Source organism: Cetorhinus maximus, chromosome 11, assembly GCF_964194155.1.
Source record: "Cetorhinus maximus chromosome 11, sCetMax3.hap1.1, whole genome shotgun sequence".
Taxonomy (NCBI): Eukaryota; Metazoa; Chordata; class Chondrichthyes; order Lamniformes; family Cetorhinidae; genus Cetorhinus; species Cetorhinus maximus.
In genome coordinates this window covers 64,316,071-64,339,139 of record NC_135889.1, presented here as the reverse complement: position 1 = coordinate 64,339,139, position 23,069 = coordinate 64,316,071, and the positions used below count along the sequence as shown (strand labels likewise).

General features: G+C 40.6%; 1 protein-coding gene across 4 annotated transcripts in view; it reads right to left on the bottom strand.

The window, feature by feature from the left end:
• ubr3 (ubiquitin protein ligase E3 component n-recognin 3) overlaps window positions 1–23,069 on the bottom strand; it is a 353,894-nt gene that overhangs the window by 169,557 nt on the left and 161,268 nt on the right. For all 4 annotated transcript variants that reach the window (XM_078552128.1, XM_078552129.1, XM_078552130.1 and 1 more), the window contains one exon: window positions 19,307–19,395. In XM_078552128.1, the coding sequence (XP_078408254.1) occupies window positions 19,307–19,395 (89 nt within the window). The remainder of the gene's footprint in view (window positions 1–19,306; window positions 19,396–23,069) is intronic.

The following is a 23,069-nucleotide window of genomic DNA, read 5'->3' as shown; positions in this document are numbered from 1 at the left end:
CAGGGCTTGAAAATTGCAACTATGAGTAAAGGTTGGATAGGCTAGGGTTGTTTTCCTTAGAACAGAGGAGGCTAAGGGGTGACCTAATTGAGGTGTACAAAATTATGAGGGGGCCTAGATAAGGTAGACAGAAAAGACTTGTTTTCCCTAGCTGAGAGCTCAATTACCAGGGGGTATAGATTTAAGGTGATTGGTAGAAGGATTAGAGGGGTCATGAGGAAAAGCTTTTTCAACTGAAGGGTGGTAGGCATCTGGAATTCACTGCCTAAATTGGTGGTTGAGGCTGAAAAGTTCAACTCATTTGAAAGGTACCTGGATCTGCATCTGAAGTGCTGTAACCTACAAGGCTATGGACCAGGTGCTGGAAGGCAGGATTAAAATAAGTGGCTAGTTTCATTTTTTCTTTTTGGCCGATGCAGGTATGATGAGCTAAATGGCCTCTTTCTGCACCGTAACTTTTCTATGGTTCATTCAAGGAGGGAGGCATAAAACAGGAAACTATAGGTGAGATAGCTTGACATCTGTCATGGGGAAAGTGCTGGAGTCAATCATTAAGGAGGTTGTAAGCTGGGCACTTAGAGAAATTCAAGGTAATGGGGAAGAGTCAGCATGGTTTTATGAAAGGGAAATGTTTAACCAATTTAAAGGAGTTCTTTGAAGGAGTAACATGTGATGTGGATAAATGGGAGCCTGTAGACGTGTACTTGGATTTCCAGAAGGCATTTGATAAGGTGCCACATCAAAGTTTATTGCAGAAAATAAAAGCTCATGGTGTAGGGGGTAACATATTAGCATGGACAGAAGATTGGCTGGCTGGCAGAAAACAGTATGCACAAATGGGTCTTTTTCTGATTGGCAGGATGTGACAAGTGGAGTCCCACAGGGGTCTGTGCTGGGGCCTCAACTTTATACAATTTATATCAATTACTTAGATTTGGAGGGAGGGGGCAGTGGCAGCATGATAGCTAAATTTGCAGATGACACAAAGATAGGTAGGAAAGTAGGTTGTGAAGAGGACATAAGGAGGTTGCAGACAGGTATAGGTAGGTTGAGTGGGTGGGCAAAAATATGGCAGGTGAAGTATAATGTGGGAGAATGTGAAGTTGTTCACTTTGGGAGGAAGAATAAAAAAGCAGAGTATTACATAAACGGAGATCGGCTGCAGAATTCCAAGGTGCAGAGGGATCTAGGTGTCCTAGTGCATCAGTCACAAAAAGTTAATATGCAAGTACAGCAAGTAATTAAGGTGGCTAATGGAATTCTATCCTTTATTACCAAAGGAATTGAACATAAAAGTAAGGATGTTATGCTTCAGTTACACAGGGCATTGGTGAGATCGCATCTGTGTGCAGTTTTGGAGGAAAGGTTAGACAGACTAGAGTTTCCACTGGAGTTTAGACGAGTGAAGAGTGACTTGATTGGAGTATATAAGATCCTGAATGGTATTGACAATGTGGACGTGGAAAGGATGGTTCCTTTTATGAGTGAGTCCAGGACTAGGGGGCACTGTTTTAAAATTAGTGGTCAGCCTTTTAGGACACAGATGAGGAGAAATGTTTTCTCTCAAACGGTTGGGCGACTTTGGAACACTATGCCTCAGAACGCAGTGGAAGCAGGGTCACTGAATATTTTTAAGGCAGAGGTAGATAGATTCTTAATAGGCAAGGAAATCAAAGCTCATCGGGGTAGATGGGAATGTAGAATTAGAAACACAAACAGATCAGTCATGATCTTATTGAATGGCCTTCTTCTGCTTCTATTTCGTATGTTCCAGGTGATGTTTACTCTGGGGTGGGAGGTGAAAATTTCATGTGTGGTCCATCCTGTTTTTAACCAATGTCATCATTTTGACATATACAGCTCAATTATTATTCACACCATTGTATATGGAGTACTGTTTGCATTTACCAGTTAAATGAGGAACATTTGTTGTAGCAAAATGTGACGACCATTAGGTTTGACTATTCCAAACACTCCTGGACAGCCTCCCAAATTGCACTAAGGTCATCAAAAGCTCTGCTGTCTGTGTCTTAACTCACCAAGTCCTGTTCATCTATCACCCCTGTGCTCGCTGACTTAATTGGCTCTCAGTCAAGCATAATCTCGATTTTAAAATCCTCACTGTTTTCAATCCCTCCATGACCTCCCCATTTCTAATCTTCTCAAGCCTCACAGCTCACCAAGATTTTTGTGTTCATCTAATTCCTACCCTTGAGCATCTCTGATTTTAAACACTCAAACATTGGTGGCTGTGCTTTCAGCTGCTTTGGCCCCAAGCTTTTGCTCATCTGACCTAATATCTGCTTATATGACTCAGTGCTATGTTTTGTTTTATAATGTTCCTGTGAAGAGTCTTGAAATGTTTTATTATATTAAAGGTGTTTTCTAAGTTGGTCAAGCTTTTATTTATTAATTAGATGTTTGCCAACATATCAGTTACCACCTTCAAAATTAATTCATTGTATGAAGTGACGATATAAGATGCTCAACGAATTTAAAAAATGCTTTTAGTTCAATTTGCTAAAAAGTAAACTAATTGGTCACTTCATGAATTAAATAAATATTTCTAACTCCTGCTTCCGTACAGTTGGAGTCTAAATTTTGCTCACAGCTAATAAAATCACCAGAGACAGACTAATGCAAGCGTGCTAAATTTGATCCATTTGTCTAACAGCTCCAAAATATAGTACACTTATCACTTGCATTCTCTCATATGCATTGATTGATCAAGACTGCCAAATACACTTGCAGTGCAGGATAAGCAGTTATTTGCGTCAGTAATAACATGTCAAGCTTATTTCTGCCCACTTATGGCTTTTCTGTATAACTGCATAATTAATCAGTTCCAATTTCAGGGATTTAAAAAAAATGTTTGCCTCATGCCTCTAAATCATATGCAGTAAAACTACATATTAACTAATGTAACAACTAGCTGTTCTGCAGTTCCCTCACATCACACAACTCAAGCAAAATGCATGTCACCAATGAATATACTCAACATTAAATGTTAGAACTGTAGATTACATTTTAGGCAGGCAGAAGTTATACTACATCTGAAATCAATACATTTTTGCTAGTCAAGCATATAAAAATTCATAGAACCAAGGCGTGTGGGTGAAGTTGGGATACTGATTAACCGTGATCTCACTGAATGAGGAAAGCAAGCAAGAGGGTGAATGCCATATTCTTGTTCTTATGTTGGATTAGCAAAATTTATACAATTTGTAAACACTGTTTCGCCTGCGTCTACAAATTTATCTCAAAGATTAATAGTATGCAGACATCAAGCACAATTCTTTGATAGCTACCTAAAAGACCAATTAGAAGGGTGGTACAGTACACATTAAGTTTCCTGTATAATTTGCTATGGAGTTACAGGAGGTTGAGAAACTGCTGATATTTTCTATGTAGTTACCTCTAATCACATTCATGAGCAAAGGCCAGTATTTATCTACTGAAGAGGGGTTGGGCAGAAATCTGAGGAACAGTCACCAGCCCACACTATAGAGCAGGAATGGTTCATGAACCAAACAACAAAAACTTGCATTTACAGAGCCCCCCTTGCCATAGTAAAAAATCTCACAGTGCTTCACAGGAACATTATCAAACAAAATTTTATACTGAGCCACATGATATTAGGGCATGTGACCAACAGTTTGGTCAGAGAGACAAATTTTAAGTTATGGCTTAAAAGAGTGGTAGAGAGGCGGGGAGGGTGAGGGAGGGAACTCCAGAGTCTAGAGCCCAGATAGCTGAAAGCACAACCATCAATGGTAGAGCGATTAAAATCAGGAATGTGCATGAGGTCAGAATTGGAGGAGTGTTGACACTTGGAAGGCAGGGGCTGGAGGAAGAGAGAGATTGGGAGAATGCAAATGATCTGGTTCAGGCTCGGTTAGTGACGAGGGAATTCAGTGACAAGGGAATGGAGTTTATGGTAGGGACCGAAGGCAATGGCTTTGGTCTTGCCAACAAGTGACATTCTAATGAAAAATTGACTTGTGTTATTTTCTGCTTTTAAAAAACAGAACACACTAAATGGTAATCTTAGTAGGAAGAGCTATATCAATCCTGATTCCATAAAATTCCACCCAATTTCAAAATTATGTAGATACTGAAGTGAATTGTAACTATTATTGGTGCAATCCATTTTCACATTCCTGATGTTCTACTATTACGAGTTCTTACAAATGTGAAACAGAATTTCATTAAAAATTATGACTCAAAAAAAAAAATCGCTCCTTAGTATTTGCCCATCTATAGGACAGCACTGGCAGCAGAATGGAGTAGCTCACCTTCTTACTATAAGTTAACATACTACTCCCAGGTTTTACTCATTCAGAAAATCAAATCTGGACTCCTCAGTTCAAGAGAGCTAATTCATTATAGGGTTTATAATGCAACTTTCAGTGCTCAGAGTACTGCTGCATAAAAGCACTAAGCCTCCCCATATTATGAGCTGTGGAGGCCAAAGATTGATGTAGTCCCAAATTGCACAGCCTGGTCACAACAAAATCAGGAAATACCTTAGGAACTATGGTACCAGTTGTGCAGTAGGCATATAAAGCCTCCAAATCTCAAGCAAATATCAGGAGATCCCATCACCCGAGTGAAATGATAATGCTAAGCATTAATTTAGGATGTGTGCTCCAAGGAAGCCCTCTTCCTTTTAAATGATTCCTTTCTCTTAAAATAATATTATTGACTTTGGTGCATTAGTTTGAAAACTAGACATTCTTTTTTTAAGAAGGTACTGATTATAAAATAAAGATTTACAAAGCATTTAGTATTTTTCCCTGAAACACAGCATTTCTGAAAATCTGCAATCTAGATCAAGTTATAAAGCTTACAGTGGGATTCGAGTATCTAGTTAATCTGTCAAGGAAACACTGAACCTAGTGTTTCAAAAAGGTATCCTTTCAAAATTATATTGCTGCAAATCTTTACTTTAAAGTAAAATTTAAACTGGTCCATTTGCTAGTAACTTTGCAGGGATAGAACACCACAGCTGTAGGAATCAATGTAGGAATCAATTTCTTATCATGTAATGTTGTGTAGTTTAAGATTGACACACAAGCTAGTAGCATCATGTAAAGAGAAATGCACCACTACAAATTTAACTTCTAATGTCAAAAAAATTTCAATTCCATGAAAATGTAGCAATATTTATTTTGAAAGGAAGGTCAAAGAACAACTGTGAATTTGTTCCCGTGCAGCCAATAAACGATGCCTTCTATTATTAAAGCTATATACCATTGTTTCAGGCTACAGCAAAATGTATTGCCACATGGCAATAATACATTATATAGCGCAAAACATTCACAAGGATTGGCAGATGTAAAATATCTTTCTATATCACACAATAAAGCTGACTGCAAACTAAAATTAGTTTGTTTTTAATCTAATAGATTGTCAAATAAATCACTACCATTGTACAAAACCAAAACAATTCATCTCTTTTTTTCCCCCAGCAGCTCAATTTTAACCCCGTCACTCCAGTGGAAATCAGGCAGGTGGGCAGTTAAGTACAAGCTGGTTACTTAACTGCTCAGATCCTGACCATTTTTGACATTTGTAATGTTCATCTGCAGGATTTAGAAAGGCGGTTGAAGTGCCTGCCTAAAGGAGGAGGATCATAAATTTATGCAACTCAGGTCCTATTATGTAAATAGGACCCCAATGCAATCTTAAGGTAAAGAGGCATTTTTAGAACGTTTAAAACTTCCCTTTATGAAATGCTCCTGGGGGCCCTACAAGGAAATTCACAGCCTCCCACACCCCAGATTCTACCGCCCTCTCCCATGAGATCCTCCAAATAAAAAATACCCCACTGTCATTTGCCTGGAAGTTGGTGATTAGCTAAGGACTGCCCAACTTTTATTTATTCGTTCACGGGATGAGGGCATTGCTGGCTAGGCCAACAGTTATTGCCCATCCCCAATTGTCCTTGAGAAGGTGGTGGTGAGCCACCTTCTTGAACCATTGCAATCCACCTGTTGTAGGTATACCCACAATGCTGTTAGGAAGAGGGTTCCAGGATTTTGACCCAGCAACGGTGAAGGAACAGTGATATAGTTCCAAGTCAGGATAGTGCCTGGCTTCGGGGAGATGGTGTTCCCTTGCATGTGCTGCCCTTGTCCTATTATGATCGCAGCTGATGTTAATACTGGACAAATCAGATCCCAGAGTGAAACCTTGGCTTGATAGATCTTCAGTTTTGTAGAAACCATGGAGGAAAGTTACTGAACAAATTTACAGGAATCTGATGAACTTTTCACACAAAGAATAAAATATTTATTCAACAAGAAAAATGAACCATACTGCAACAGACAAAAACGTTGGAAAGATCTCAATACGACAAGACGACAATTCAAATTCACATATTCCTCTACCCCAGCAATATCTTTACAGACACATAAGCCAGCAAAGAGTTACCACTCACTTGGGACTGGCACATTTCTAAACGGGTTTCTTCCGGTGAATTCCTAAGCATTCACTTGATACTTCTCACCCATGTATTCTGGGTGGGGGGACTTCAACGTCCATCACCAAGAGTGGCTCAGTAGCACCACTGCTGACCGAGTCCTAAAGGACATAGTTGGTAGACTGGGTTTGCAGGGATGATAAGGGAACCAACAAGAGGGAAAAACATACTTGACTTCATCTTCACCAACCTGCCTGCCGTAGATGCATCTGTTCGTAACAGTATGGGGAGGAGTGACCACCTCACAGTCCTTGTGGAGACGAAGGTCTGCCTTCACATTGAGGATACCCTCCATTGTGTTGTGTGGCACTACCATCATCCTAAATGGGATAGATTTCAAACTTTTCTAACAAATCAAGGCTGGGCATCCATGAAGTGCTGTGGGCCATCAGCAGCAGCAGAATTGTACTCGAACACAATCTGTAACCTCATGGCCCGGTATATCCCCCACTCTACCATTACCATCAAGCCAGGGGATCAACCCTGGTTCAATGAAGAGTGCAGGAGGACATGCCAGGAGCAGCATGAGACATTCTTAAAAATGAGGTGTCAATCTGGTGAAGCTATCACAAAAGGACTACTTGCGTGACAACAAGCATAAGCAGCAAGTGGTAGACAGAGCTAAGTGATCCCACAACCAACGGATCAGATCTAAGATCTGCAGTCCTGCCTCATGCAGTTGTGAATGGTGGTGGACAATTAAACAACTCACTGGAGGAGGCGGCTCCACAAATATCCCCATCCTCAATGATGGGGGAGTCCAGCACATCAGTGCAAAAGATAAGGCTGAAGCATTTGCTACAATCTTCAGCCAGATGGGCTGAGTGGATGACCCATCTCAACCTCCTCCAGAGGACCCCAGCATCACAGATGCCAGTCTTCAACCAATTCGATTCACTCCACGTGATATCAAGAAACAGCTGAAGGCTGTTAGATACTGCAAAGGCTATGGGCCCTGACAATATTCCGGCAATAGTACTGAAGACTTGTGCTCCAGAACTTGCCGCACCCTAGCCAAGCTGTTCCAGTACAGCTACAACACTGGCATCTACACGGTAATGAGGAAAATTGCCAGGGTGTGTCCTGTACACAAAAAGCACGAGAGGTCTAACCAGGCCAATTACTGCCCCATCAGTCTATTCTCCATCATCAGTAAAGTAATGGAAGGGGGTCATCAGCAATGCTATCAAGCGGCACTTGCTTACCAATAACCAGCTCACTGGTACCCAGTTTGTGTTCCACCAGGGCCACTCAGCTCCTGGCCTCATTACAGCATGGATTTTTTTTAACAACCCGCCCAGGCAAACTGTCACATTGCGACCAACCAATCTCACTGAAACTTCATCTTTCTCACGGTTTCCACATTTCCAATCTCCACATTTGAATATCTCACCTTGGAGTTGTTTCCAAAGTCGCTCCCACTCGAGTGGTTTCAATAATGGCCCACCTCACAGGGTTTCAATCTCGCTTTCCAAGATTCCTTTTCCTTGGTTTTCAGGGTGCACTCAAGCATCACCTTCCAAGCACAATTTCAGATCTTCAGCTGTACCAAGCAGGGCACCACTGCTTCAAAAGGGTACCTTTGCCCCAAGGGCCCGTAGCACAGAGTCACCAACCTTCAGCTGTCTTCTTGGATCTTCAGGGCTTCTCTCAAGCCCACTTCACTTCAAGTATTCTCAGTGCAGCTCTTTCTTTAACTCAAAGGCTGGTTCAATGGTCCTTTCTTTTGGCTTAATGGGACCTATCCCTGATCCCTATCTTTGTGCCTTACCTGGGATTTCCTTCTTGGACCTGTCCCTGTCCCCCTCCCGTGCCATGCTCCCTGGGGCACCTCCTTGGTAATGGCGCTCCGCTTCAGATCATCTGACCTGCTTTTTGTGCCGTTTGCCCTTCCTTGATTTTGTGCAGGCACGCAGACTGGTTCCTAGCCTGAAGATAGAATAAACTGCAGCACACGTGCAGCCATTTCCCGGTCGGCACGTGCACAAAAGGCCTGAGGTTCATCGGAAACTGGAGTTCCTGACCTCCGACTTCAGATTAAAGGTAAGCATTTGAGTTTCATCACGTCCTTCTAGGTAGTAGAAGTCACAAGTTTGAAAGGTGCTATCGAAGAAGCCTTGGTGAGTTGCTGCAGTGTATCTTGGAGGTGGTACAGACTGCTGCCACTGTGCATCGCTGGCGGAGGGAATGAACGTTTAAGGTGATGCCAATCAATCAGGCTGTTTGACCTGGATGGTGTCAAGCTTCTTGATTGTGGTTGCAGTCGCACTCATTCAGACGATGGAGAGTACTCTACCATACTCCATCATACTCCTAACTTATGCCTTATAGATGGTGGACAAGCTCTGGGGAGTCAGGAGATGAGTTACTCACCTCTGGGTTCCCAACTTCAGACCTGCTCTTGTAGCCACAGTATTTATATGGATACCCCACTTCAGTTTCTGGTCATTGGTAACCCCCAGGATGTTGATAGTGGGGGATTCAGTAATGGTAATGCCATTGAATGTCATGGGGAGATGGTTAGATTCTCTCTTGTTGGAGACAGTCATTGCCTGGATGTTACTGGTCACTTATCAGCCCAAGGCTAAATGTTGTCCTGGTCTTACTGCATATGAACACGGACCACTTCAATATCTGAGGAGTCGTGAATGGTGCTGAACATTGTTCACTGATGATTGCACATCCCCACTTCTGACCTTATGATGGAGAGATAGTCATTGTTGAAGCAGCTGAACACGATTGAGCGTAGGACACTACCCCATGTAACTGCTGCTGCAACGCCCTGGGACTGAGATGATTGACCTACAACAACCACAACCAGTTTTCTTTGTGCTAGGTATGACCCCAAACAGTGGAGATTTTCCCCGATACCCACTGGCTTCAGTTTTGCTAAGTCTCCTTGATGTCACACTCAAGTCAATTGTTGCCTTGATTTCAAGGGCAGTCACTCTCACCTCACCGAATTCTTTTGTCCATATTTGGACCAAAGCTATAATGAGCTCAGGAGCTGAGTGGCCCTGGTGGAACTCATACTGAGCCTTGTCCCCGAACCCCATGAAGTCTCATGACATCAACTTAAAAGTGGGCAAGGAAGCCTCCTGCTAATTATCACCTACCACCTCCCCCTCCCCTCAGCTGATGAATCAGTACTTCTCTATGTTGAACGCTAATTGGAAGAAGCATGGAGGATGGCATGGGTACAGAATGTACTCTGGGTGGGGGACTTCCATGCCTATCACCAAATTTTGCTGCCAGCAGCTGTTCTATACCCTCATCATGGAACTTAATATTAGATAGGATATTAGCAGTTCAACTTTGGATGAGCTGAGGTTTATATGCAAGATGGGAGGTAACAGTAGAACATTGGAGTAATCCAGTTGGGAGGTAATTAGCAGGTCTGTTTTTGCTCCACACAAGTCTCCTCCCATCCACCTTCATTCAACCGCATCAACATATTCTTTCAATTGTTTCATCTAGCATCTGCCTCAACTACTCATTCTGTCTGTGTCAGCTGTGACTCAGTAGGAAGCACACTTGCCTCTGAGTTAGAAGGTTGTGGGTTCAAGTCCCACTCCACAGACTTGGGTACAAAAATCTCAGCTGGCGCTCCAGTGCAGTACTGAGTGTGCTGCACTATCAGAGCTGCTGTCAAATGAACCAATAAACTGCGGCCCCATCTGCTGTCTAGAGAATAAGAGTAGGGCAGTTATCCCCAGTGTCCTGGCCAATATTTATCCCTCAAACAACATCACTAACACAGATCATCAGGTTATTACCACAGTATTGTCTGTGGAAGCTTGCTGTGCACAAATTGGCTGCCATGTTTCCTACAGTACAACAGTGACTACACTTCAAAAAGTAACGCAAAGAGCTTTGGGGTGTCCTGAGGTCATGAAAGGAGTTATATAAATACAAACTTTTCTCAAGGTAGTGAGTTCTACATTCTAACCACTCTTTGGATAAAAAAATTTCTTGAAGTCCCTGTTGGATTTATCTTCTATTTATGACAGCTAGTTTCATTCTTCCCCAAAATGGAAACATCATCTTTATGGCAACCATTCAAAACTTTTCAGAATCTTAAAGACCTCAATTAGATCACCATTCAGCTTAGATGTGATTTGTACTCAAAATTCCTTGATTTTTGAGCTGATTCTACTGATTTTGGGTGAACTGCAATGGAAACACAATAATAACCTGGAAGAAATTTCAGGCCGTTATGTTTACTTCATCCAGGAGCTCGAATTCTTCACCACCCCTCTACTGCTACTCCCTCCCTATAAATTATGACTTACAGAGTCTGTAAACAATCATTACGTTTGTGTGTGCTGGAATTAAAAACAATATTTTCTGTTCCAAGCAAATGGTGATAAAACAATGTGCAGGAAACATCAAAGGCTGTAGCGTTCAATCTGCATAGGTTTTCTTTTAAAAATTACTCCAGCTTCGATTGTTTGATAAAACCCAATGGGTATTAAGGACCATCAGTTATTGTATTAGTTCTCAATCAACATCTATTCAACAGTATAAAAGAAGCTAATTTGGTACTTATTGCAATTCCTAGAAAAAAGTGATAGGAGTGTCAGTAAATTTCAATCTTCCAATGTAAATAAAGTTCAACTTACTTCACAATTTCAATTCTCTACTTTCATCAGAAAAAAATTCCTGCTGAATATATGGAAACTTTGGCACGTGGGAAGTCAAGTTTTGCAAAGCAAAGTGCTTAACTCATTGAATTATATTGTATTCTCTCTAATGCTCCTTTTGTTAAAAAAAATTGCTGCCATTTTTTAACCAATGCCTGCTTGTAATTTCTTGGCTGTTAAAAAAAATCAAAGCCAAACGTGAGGTTATCACAAAGAACATATCCAAATTGACTAATATTTTTAAAAGATTTTTGTCAGCAGCTTCACTGTGTTTAATTGGTTTTGTGTGAGATCCCAAGATAGCGACTGTTAAGAGGCCAAAAGCTAGGAAAAGATGCAAAAAAATTGCTGAGTACAGTACAAGTCTCTAATTGCCAAGAACATTTTTCCCTTACTAAACAGTGTGTGTCAAGGTAGTTCCCTGGAGGCAGAACAACTATTAGTACTTTGATATCTTCTGCCCCAACCCTTCACCTCATTTCCCAAAAGACAGTTGGAATCTAATTTATTTATCTAACTAGGCTCAGCAGCCTGAGAATGCAAGGCATTTCTGATGTCACCTTGCTTGCAGAGGAAAAAAACCCACCATGCTCGGTTCTCATTTGCCTGAGGTATTTCTATTTCAAGGACTAAGCAATAACATTTGAAATACCTCCTACTGAGAAACACACAAAATTTTTTTATTTAGGACATTAAGTAAGGGTAATTTAATATTTCAACTACTTAGATGGAAAAATAAATATTTTAAATTAGCTTTATACATCAATCTCGTGGTAAATACAAGTGACATGTAAACATTCTAACATACCCTTAATCTCCACTTATATTCTCCTCCATAGGCCATGGAAGTCATATCATGAGTGATTAATGTTAGTAGAACTATGGGTGTAGAAATTATTACAGTTAGAATGTTAAAGAAATACCAGAACTGATAACTGGCAAATTAAGAATCACACTGTTAACTTCAGGGTTTTTACTTCCATCCACCAAGTAGCAGCTCAATCCTATCCAGTCTTGAACATCAGAGTTTCTCTTAAAATCTAGCAATGAGAACCTACATCACTCGAAATCATGTCCTCTAGTCATTGAGATTCCACCAAAATGAATTTCGCACCCCAGCACGACACTTTGCAATGCCTAGGTGTCCCTGGTGTATCCTTTGAAGTGTCTAGGGTCTGACGGCTCTTGGTGTGACCAATCTCTCATCATAGATTAATATGTTGTCCACAATACTGAGATGTCTGCCCTGCTCCAAGTACGGTTTCAGGATATCACTATGGGGGGGGCGGTGGCATAGTGGTATAGTGGAATTGTCACTGGACTAGTATTCCAGAGATGCAGGGTAATGCTCTGGGGACCCGAGTTCGAATTCCACCATGACAGATGAAGAAGTTTAAATCCAATGGAAATCTGGAATTAAAAGTCTAATGAGGACTATGAAACCATTGTCGATTGTCGTAAAAACCCATTTGGTTCACTAATAGCCTTTAGGGAAGGAAATCTGCTGTCCTTATCTGGGCTGGCCTACATGTGATTCCAGACCTGCAGCAACGTGGTTGACTCTTAAAATGCCCTCTGAAGGGCAATTAGGGATGGGCAATAAACGCTGGCCTAGCCAGTGACACCCACATTCTGTAAATGAATTAAAACAAAAATATTCCGGCCATCAGTTTTTGCAATATTATTCAATTTTAGCACATCCTTCAAGGTTTTCCATGCTTGCCTTATTTCGTTCAACCTCTGTGTAGTTGCTAATAGGAATATTGTAATCAATGAGCTGTTTGACCCTACATCCTCAAGATTTAGGTCCTCCTGTTCAGGTTTCCCAATGAATGCATGACAACACATCTGCTTTTGTTTGCCTTGTATGGCATCGGACCTCATGAGTCTCAGCTGGAATCTCTGGACTCTAAGCGGCATTTTTGCTCGTTCCTTGGTATTTAATAAGATGGCCAATGGCTGGTGGCCTGTCTCAGTTGTAAACTGGAAGCCTAAGGCATGGTCGACGAACTTCTCACAGGCCCATGTGGCTACCAATGCCTTATCATCAATTGATACAGTGCATCTTTGTTCCGTTTCAGTGAATGACTGATGCATAATATTCGGTCTACACATTCCACCTTTCTAGATTTGGAAGATTGCTACTCCTAATCCAGTCGCTGATGCATCTGCAGCAACTACTGTGGGCAGTTGCTGGTCATAGAATGCCAATATATCTGGTGAAATAAGCATGATCTTGATATTCTGGAATGAGATTTGTTGTTGTTCTCCCCAACACCATGCCTGGTCTTGCCCGAGTAACTGTCAGAGTGGTTCGTTCACATCTGTCAAGTTAGAGGGGAACTTCCCTACCTGATTGACCACCTCATGAACCGTTGGAGCTCCGTAGCATTGTAGGGAGGTGGAAACTCTTTGAATGCCTTGGTCTTTTGGGATCAGCCCTGATGCATGAATGATCTGTCCCAGAAATTTTATAGTGGATTGCGAAAACGCACATCTATTGTCGAGAGTTAGCCCTGCTTCTTACAAGCATTGCAACGCTGCCATCATGTTCCAGTGTGGTGGACCCTTGGATCAGGATAAGAACATAACATTAAAAAAAAGTGCAGGAATAGGCCATTCGGCCCCTCAAGCCTGCTCCGCCATTCAATAAAATCATGGCTGATCTGCCCCAGGCCTCTACTCCTCTTTCCTGCCAGCTCCTCATAGCCCTCAACTCCCCAACATTTTAAAAATCTATCTATCTCCTCTTTAAATAATTTCAGTGATCTAGACTCCTTAATTCTCTGGGGTAGAGAATTACAGACATTCACAAGCCTCAGAGAAGAAATTCCTTCACATCTCAGTTTTAAATGAGTGTCTCCTTGTTCTGTAACTATGTCCCATAGTTCGAGATTCCCCCACTAGTGGAAACATCTTATCAACATCTACCCTGCCAAGTCCCCTCAGAATCTTGTACGTTTCAATAAGATCACCCCTCATTCTTCTAAAAACTCCAATAAATAAATGTCTAACCTGTTTAGCTGCTCTTGATAAGTCAACCCCTTCATCCCAGGAAACAGCTTAGTGAATCTCTTTTGAACTGCCTCCAATGCCTGTATATCCTTTCTTAAATACGGGGACCAAAACTGTACACCGTACTCCAGGTACAGCCTCACCAATACCCTGTACAGTTGTAACAAGGCTTCCCTATTTTTAAACTCCAGCCCCCTAGCAATACAGGCCAAAATTCCATTTGCCTTGGTAATTACTTGCTGCATCTGCATGCTAAACTTTGTGTTTGACGCACCAGAACACCCAGATCCTTCTGTGCTACACTTTTTTTTGGAGTGCCTCTCAATTTAAATAATAGTCTGCCTTTTGATTTTTCCTATCATTTTTCCAACATTAAACTCCATCTGCCAAATTTTTGTCCATCCACTCAACCCGTCTATATCCTCTTGCAGATTCCTTACGTCCTCGTCACAACATGCCTTCCCGCCTCTTTTTGTATCATCAGCAAATTTGGATACATTACACTCTGTCTTCCAAGTCATTAATATAGATAATAAAGAATTGAGGCCCTAGGACTGATCCTTGTGGCACTGCACTAGTTACATCTCCCCAAACTGAAAAAGATCCATTAATTTGATTGTGTTAAGCTTTTCTAAATGCCCTATTTCTTCCTTAATAATGGACTTTAGCATTTTCCCAACGACAGATGTTAGGCTGACTGGCCTATAGTTTCCTGCTTTTTGTCTCCCTCCCTTCTTGAACAGGGGCATCACATTTGCGGTTTTTCAATCCTTCCGGAATCCAGAGAGTTCTGGAATATTTCGACCAATATCTCCACTATATCTGCAGCCAGTTCCTTTAAAACCCTTGGATACAGGCCATCAGGTCCTGCCGATTTGTCTGCCTTTAGTCCCATTAGTTTCTCAAATACTTTGTCCCCAGTGATAGAGACTGTCATCCATGTGGCAGATGATCCCTTCTAATCCCTCCAAAATGGCTCACATTGTTCTCTGAAAAATCTCTGGAGCCTATGTGACTCCAAGGAGGTACACAATTGAAATAATATCTCCCGAAGGGGGTGATAAATGTAGTCAGTAGTTTGGATTCCTCATCCAAAGGTAGCTGCCAGAAGCAACTGCTTGCATCCAACCAGCTTTGCCAGGCTCTCATCCTCAGATGCCATTGGATGGATCTTCCTTCCCACTGCCTTGTTGAACTGTGTGAGGGCCACATAGGTGCATATTGAGCCACTCAGTTTTGGTACAGGAACCATGCCTGAATACCAATTTGTGGGTTTGGCGACCAATGAGATGACTACCTGCAGCAGCATTGACTCAATTTCTTGTTTCACTTTCTGTAAAAGTGGGTATAGAACCTTCCTTGTGGTGAACAAGCACATTGGTCCTAATGTGACGCAAGAGGCTATTTTCAGCTTCGCTCGACCTCCAAATATGTAAATTTGCTGGTGCAGCCTTTGGCCACCTGAGGACGCGAGTATTTGAAGATTGCGACATCAAAACTCAAAATAAGCTCATGGTCTACCACGTGGTCATGGTCCCTTCCTTATTGTTTGGGGCTGAAACATGGACAATGTATCAGAGGCACATCAAGCACTGGAGTCATACAATCAACATTGCCTGTAGCAAGTCTTGCATATTAAGTGGGAGGACAAACACAACAACATCAGTGTCTTCTCACGAGCATCAAGGCTATGATCATCTGCCGCCATCAGCTTTGTTGTGTTGGTCATTTAGTTCGGGTGTCAGATACCAGGCTCCCAAAGCAGGTTGTCTTCTCCCAGCTCAGTCAGGGCAGACTTACCAGAGGAGGACTCAAGAAGCATTTCAAGGATATGCTGAAAGCCAACACGAAGAAATGCAATATTGACATCAATTCTGGGAGACCACTGCCTTGGATTGAACCAGATGGCAGCACGGTCTATGGGGAAGATCCCATCACGGAGGCCCAACGATGACAAAACGAAGAGGAAATACAAGAATGGCGAAAAAGGAACACACCATGACCCGAACTGATAACATACAACCAGACATCCCACATGACAACAAATGCCATATGTGGTCTGCAGATACCAAATCGTCCTCATCAGCCACCTTTGGACTCATGGAAGACCATCATCCTTGCTAGCAAGGGATAGATAATACTAATAATACTATGAACTGCTTTGGAAATTCTGCCCCAAATTCTGCTGATTTTTCGGAACTTCCTAGTTCATCAACTTTTTCAATGAGTTGTAAATCTGTGTAAGCTTTTCCACTTAATGAACATTCTTGATTGTGAATCACTTGCAAAGTTTCTGTGATTGCTGGAGTTTAGCAGTCAACTGCCCTTTGACTTTCAGCTGAATGCCTCCTGAACTGCAGGGTCTCATGGCCAATGGCTACAGTATGTCTGGTTTTAACTACTTGTGTGTCTGAAAGAATTGAAACTTCTGCTCATGTCTAATTTGAAGTTTGTTTACGTCCATTGACTATAATATCTGCACTCCAATAGTTCCCTTTTGATTCTGCAATTTCTCCCAAGAATGGTGCTTCTGGTTCTTTTACTTCTGACTTCTTGAATGATACTTGATCTTGGCTGTTACTCCTTTAATTGTTTTGTTAAGAGTTATTAGCTGCGGCAAACTGATTTAAAATGGCCCTTCTTCTTCCAGGAATTGCTCTCCACATTTTTGGCAGGGCATTCTTCACACCAATGCAGCCTTTTCCCACCACAACAGGAACACTGAATAATAGCGGCTATCACACCCTCTTATTTTCCTGTTTGGGGTGCTATAAACTGGGCTGTATCAGACTGTTTTTCTCCACGGTATTTCTTTTTTCACCTCAAACAAAGATTTTGTTTTTCTTTCTTCTGCCTGCCTCATTATCTGCACAGCCTTTAATAGGATCATATCTTCCTTGACTGCAAAAAATCTGATAGTGTCTCTTCTAAGGCTCCCAGAACAATGCGATCCCGACTTAATTATCTTTCAGGGGTCCATGTTCACAAACTTTCAGCTAATTGATATATCTCATTAATAAAGAAATATTTGCTCTCTCCTGGTCTTTGGGTGCGCTTATAAAATTTTGCTCTCTCTATCTGGTGTTTTTCCAAAGACTAAAAAAAGAATCAAAGGCTTTGATAGCATTGTTATACCTAGTTGTGTCTTCGTTTATGTTCTGTCTGACCATTACATCATGTGCACTACAGCCTATGGCATAGAGTAAGATACTGACCTGCTCCTTGCTAATATTCTCTGCTAGACCCGATGCTGTTCTGTACCTGGTAAACCTGCATCGGGGGCATTGCTGTTGGTAAACCCTAACTTTTATTGAACATTAGACTAACTATTTACAATACTGACTCAGCACGATGCTCTACATAGAACTGTCTTCATGTTCTTGTCATGTGATCTTACATCACTGATGATGTAGACTGTATATTTACATATTTAACATTATAGTATATACTACATCGGCCATCATTCAACAGGTCGCCTCTCTCTCTTTCTCCCCCTTAATTTAACCAAGAGTGTATTATCTCAGCCCCCAGTGTCTATATCAGCATCTCTCATGTATTCCATTCCACAGGCTGCAGAAATCACTATTTAGCTTTTCAGGAAGAGTGAAGGCCTATGGTCATTAAAAACCAGCCCAAATGTAGTACAAAAATATCAAAACAAAACATATACCAAATGTACATTGTTTGTGTCAACAGTAAAAATTGATTTCTATATTTTCTCAGATATGGTATGTTCTCTCCAGATTTTGTAATGCTAATTTTTATATTTTAAATATAGTTTCTCTGTTTTCTCTCCCCCTTCCATGTATCACCATAGGTTCTGTAATATTTTTCATGATTCTCTGGGTTTTCTTTCCTTTTGTCCCACTAGAATCTAGCTAATATTTTATCCATTTCTATATTGTTTCTGAAATTTTTTTTGGTCTTTTTTGTTCTCTATGCAGTTTCCAAAATATTGTTCTCTTGCAGTTTCCAAAATATGTGTTCCTTCTTCAGCATTATAAAATGCTCTCTTTCTCGAGGAGTCACGATGCAGTTTAAACTTGCGTAATACAAGATATAGATCCAGATAGTGGTGCTTCAAAATTTAGAGTTCCAACAGCCTATTTGAGAGAGTCAGGACCCAAACTGCGAGGTAAGTTTGTGATAAAAGGAAGCAACTGCAGGGAGAAAGAGCTCTAACTTACTACCAAGTATCTTTAACAGGAGTCAGTCCTCTCTGAAAAATGCAAGATCAACAAACTCCATACATCTTATATTTTGTTTTACCCCCAAGCATGAAGTTTTGTGATCCAACCAAATCAGAAATCAATGCTTTCTATAGACTACTCTCATTTATTATTTATCTAGCTTTAAAAAAATACTGTTAAACTAACAGTTCTATGTACGTTCAGCAAAATTCTATTCCACGTAACTACTACTGTGGGTTAGTGACTTTCACCGTGATCAGGTTTTACTTGAGGTTCCAGAATTTTGTACTCATATCTATGTCTGTATGTGTAGTTCAAATTAAATAGGCTGCTTGTATCTACATCTTTTCAGTGCTTAAGATCTAAACCGTCACTTAATCCTTCTTTTTCCAGCGAAATCAATTTCAGTTATGATCCATTAATCTGAACCTCAAGTTACAAACCGCAGAATCATCATTAGAGCTCTTCTCTCAATTCTCTTCAACGCATTATTGCCCCTTGAAGATAAGGAATTCAACTGTTTACAAAATTCAAATATAGCCTCATTAATAATCTGCCCAAGGATATAATAAATCACTTACATCCAAATGCCAGCCAGATACACCTGAGTACATAACTGCCCTAATTGATAAAAGCTTTACATTGACTAGATTTTATAGATTTGATGCTTTCAGGGAAGTGAATAATCACACCCAATTCCTTTTTCATATCTGCTAACGGACATCTCTTTGTCATGTTACCCATTTCAATGGTCAGAAACTTACCTGTAAACCATTTTCTATTCAGTAGTCTTAATTTGACCAAATATCTTTTAAATACCTTCTACCTCCCATACATAAATCCAACAGAAAAACTATGAAACAAGCAATTCACAATCCATAAGAATCCAAAGGACTGCCACATTCAAATTATATTGTTAGTGATAAAATGATCTCAACTGGACAAATATTTTGCATCAATATACAAAGGCTTACCAAGATCCATTGCTGTTTCCATGAAACTTTTTTGTCTTGAGGCAAATTCTGCAAGCAACTTCTGTTGTCTCTCTCTGGCTTTCTGACGTCTGCACAAAAAAAATAAACAAATCAAAATAAAACCATAACTGGCAAAAGACACGAAGAAAATTTGGTTCCTACTGAATATTCAGCAAATTTACTCTGATCTGTTAAAAACTAAGAATTTTCTCCTACAGCTAAATCAAAATTAGCATGATGCAGAAAGATTCTAGTTATCAATTTTAGGGCACCCCATTCAGATACCAAGCAACTGAAGAAAAACAAATATAGCAATGGACAGCATTTCAAAATATGATGTACTTACAAATATATTTCTAATTCAAGAGTACGCCGCTCAAAAAGACAAATTGTTGATCAATGCCTCAAACTTTATACAGACTAGTTCAGTATTTATTCCACAGTTCTGCATTTCAATATGTAGAAGGCAAATAGAAAGAAGCAATAAATGAATTGTCTTTGTAAAATGCCTTTCATGTCCTCAGGACAGCCCAAAAAAGCTTCACAGCCATTGAATTACCCTTGAAGTGTAGTCACTGTCACCATTTAGTCAAAATGTGGCAGTTAATTTGCACACAGCAAGGTCCCAGGAACAAAAGATAAATGACCAGTTAATCTGTTTTAGTGATGTTGTTTGAAGGATAAATTCTCCAAGAACACTCGGAAAACTTTATTAATTTCTTCGAATACTACCTTGGGGTATTTTCTGCCCAAGTTAACATTTGGTTTAACACTTTGTATAAAAGATGGTGCTTCTACCAGTGCAGCACTCCTTATGTGCCAACACTGAACCATGAATGATTCTTAGCAAGTAAAGTAGGTTTTTATAAATTTAATTTATCTTAGATCATTCGGTATTCTAGGTCAGATGCTAAATTAACAATTGGTATATCAAACACAGATGTAAAATGTTTTTTTCTTCAGTATCAGATCTATAAATATCTTCTGTTCAATCTCAGCAAGGTGGTATGCTGTTATCCAAGGTATATTTTCTTCCCTGATACTTCTAAACAGAGTTATTTGTAGTCAGCAGTCTAGAAACGAAACATGAATCAGAACAGTTCCTATAGGTTCAGGTCCCCTGTTTGATTAGATCTGCACTCCTTTCCAATAGTAATTAATTGATATTTAGGATTTCAAATTATTTCTCAATTCTTGTATCCAAATTAAAGTTGGTATTATTAGTCATTTCTCAATGACCACAGATGATGCTGATCACTTCTACCTGCCATTCTTTCCATTTTGGAGAATAGACACAATCAACATCTGCTCCACATCTTTATGGATTTTCTGAGCTACAGGTCTGTATACCTGTTAAGGTTTTAATGTTTTAGATAAATAGATTTTATTTAGAATAGGATAAAGCCCACAGATTGAAAATTTACAGAGCATAGGTGGTGCTAATATATTCAATCATAGATTTCAGCACAACTGTAAAATGTTAGACTTATTAAATAGACAGATAGCACAACACTGAAATACTTAATTGCAATATTTTAAATAATGCCTTATAAGCAACTTAATGCTATAGGTTTCAAATTAGGCAACTTTGCGAAATATTGGAATTGTAGCACAGATCCAAGTTAATTCAATTTTTCAAAATATTTCATAGATTTATTGATACCACGAGAAAGAAGTTGCAGGAGCTCTCTTGATGGCTCAGCAAATTTATCCAGGAACAAAGCTACTCAGGCCAGAGGGCCCAAGGTTGAATCCCTAGGCTGTCCTTAATTACTTGAGGTGGTAATCTAACTAGACAATGGAAAGCCACGGGATAGGAAACAAGTACTTGTCATAGTAGTCATATTAGGACAGCTGGTGAAGACACTGGCAAAGTGGATGACACACACTGACACACACACACACGCACTGACACATACACACCATCGAATGGCATTGAAACAACTAAGGACACACACACACACACACACACACACACACACACACACACACACACACACACACACAGACACACCATTGAATGGCATTAAAACAACGAAGGATAAATTGAGACACTCGGATGTCTTCGGGCATGTTAGGAACATACAAATTACGAGAAGTGGGCCACTCAGCCCCTCAAGCCTGCTCTGCCATTCATTAAGGTCATGGCTGATCAAAGCCAATGGAAGGGAGCAGTACGCAGCCAAAAGAGTAGAAAATAAGTCAAAGGCGAAGTCAGAATTAAACATTCAGTACTCTGATTAGATTGCGCCATGAGTACCGAGTTCTGAAACAAAGACATCTTTCATATTCTGGAGGCTGTGCAGAAAGGAAGTTACGCTGATCCCTAGTATCCAGGGGTCAGAGTTAAGAAGAAATGAAAGAAGAATTGTGGGCTGCTCAACCTGTAAGGGAAGAGTCTACAAGAGGCATTTGAGACAGTTAACAGGATGGAAAAGGTAAATGCAAAACATTGGGAACCAGAGACAGTGACATTTTTGGATTTTTGATCATTTATTTCTTCATTCTTTGCACTAAAATAGTTATACAGGCATTTGAATGCTTAGCTTTAAATCCCACACTATTTACAAATAAGTGAATTTACACAGGTTAAAAAAAAAAATCAGGCTCCAGAAACTGAAGATGCTTAAAATACCACACAAAACCGATTCTTGATGTCACTGTTCACAGTCTATTTCAAACTAATAAAACAAAGAGGGTAGCTTATTTCATCCTAGGCATATTACCCAGGGTCACCCACATTCATTTTGATCTTTTTTTTTAAAACATGCACACTAGGGAGTTGGAAAGATAGCCAGTTGTTCTGACAGGCCTAATTATGAATCCCTAATAAAAGGAAGTCAAGAGTCACAGCCTCCCACTGGTTAGGATCACAGAGATAATGAAAAGGAGCTAATATTAGAAAATTCTTCCTCACAAAAATTGAAGACCATGAAATAAACTTCTAAATATAGTACTAGAGGCAAAAAGCCTGGAATTATTTAAGAAACAACTGGATGCTGCAACATAAAAGGTCAGTGGATGAGGGCAGAGAGAGTGAAAGATAAAGATAGAAGAATAAGAGGCAAAAAGAAAGACTAAGATCATGTCTGTGGTGCCTCTCGATGGCCACAAACTGCACTAGGACTCTGGAAGGAGTTCTACAGACATTGGGAGGAGGCAGTTGAGGAGGATCCTTGCAATGATTTTCCCTGTGGCAGATAGCAGGGAGGCTCCTCTGCAGTTACCGCAATTGGACTCGGCTCCCTTCCTAAATATAGTCAAGATCACAGTGTCCCTGAGGTCCCCCCAGCATGCGCTCTTCCTTTCAGATAAGGTTATGAGGTTGTGTAGCCGCACCAGAAGTGTATCACCATGTTTCGGAATTTCAGCAGGGATTCCACCTGACCCAGGGGTTTTGTTATTTTTCAGTTGTTGAATGGCTTTTTCAACTTCGCTCCGGACTGGGGTAGCGCATAAACCGAAACAGACAGCATATCGAGGAATGGGGTTGAAGATGTTCAAGACGAAGACAGAGAGTCTCAGTTGAGAGGTTCTTCAAAATGTTCTTTCCACCAAGCACTGACTGCTTCCCTGTACTTGATGAGCTCCCCCTCCATGCTTGGCCCTAATTGGGGTAGGCCCTTTGAGAGCTTAGGCCATAGATCGCCCTGACAGCGCTGAAGAAGCTGTGCATGTTGTTGGTGTCCATGAGTTGTGCACCTATTATGCTCTTTCTACCCATCATTTGTTCTTTATGCTGGTGTTATACTGTATTGCTGCT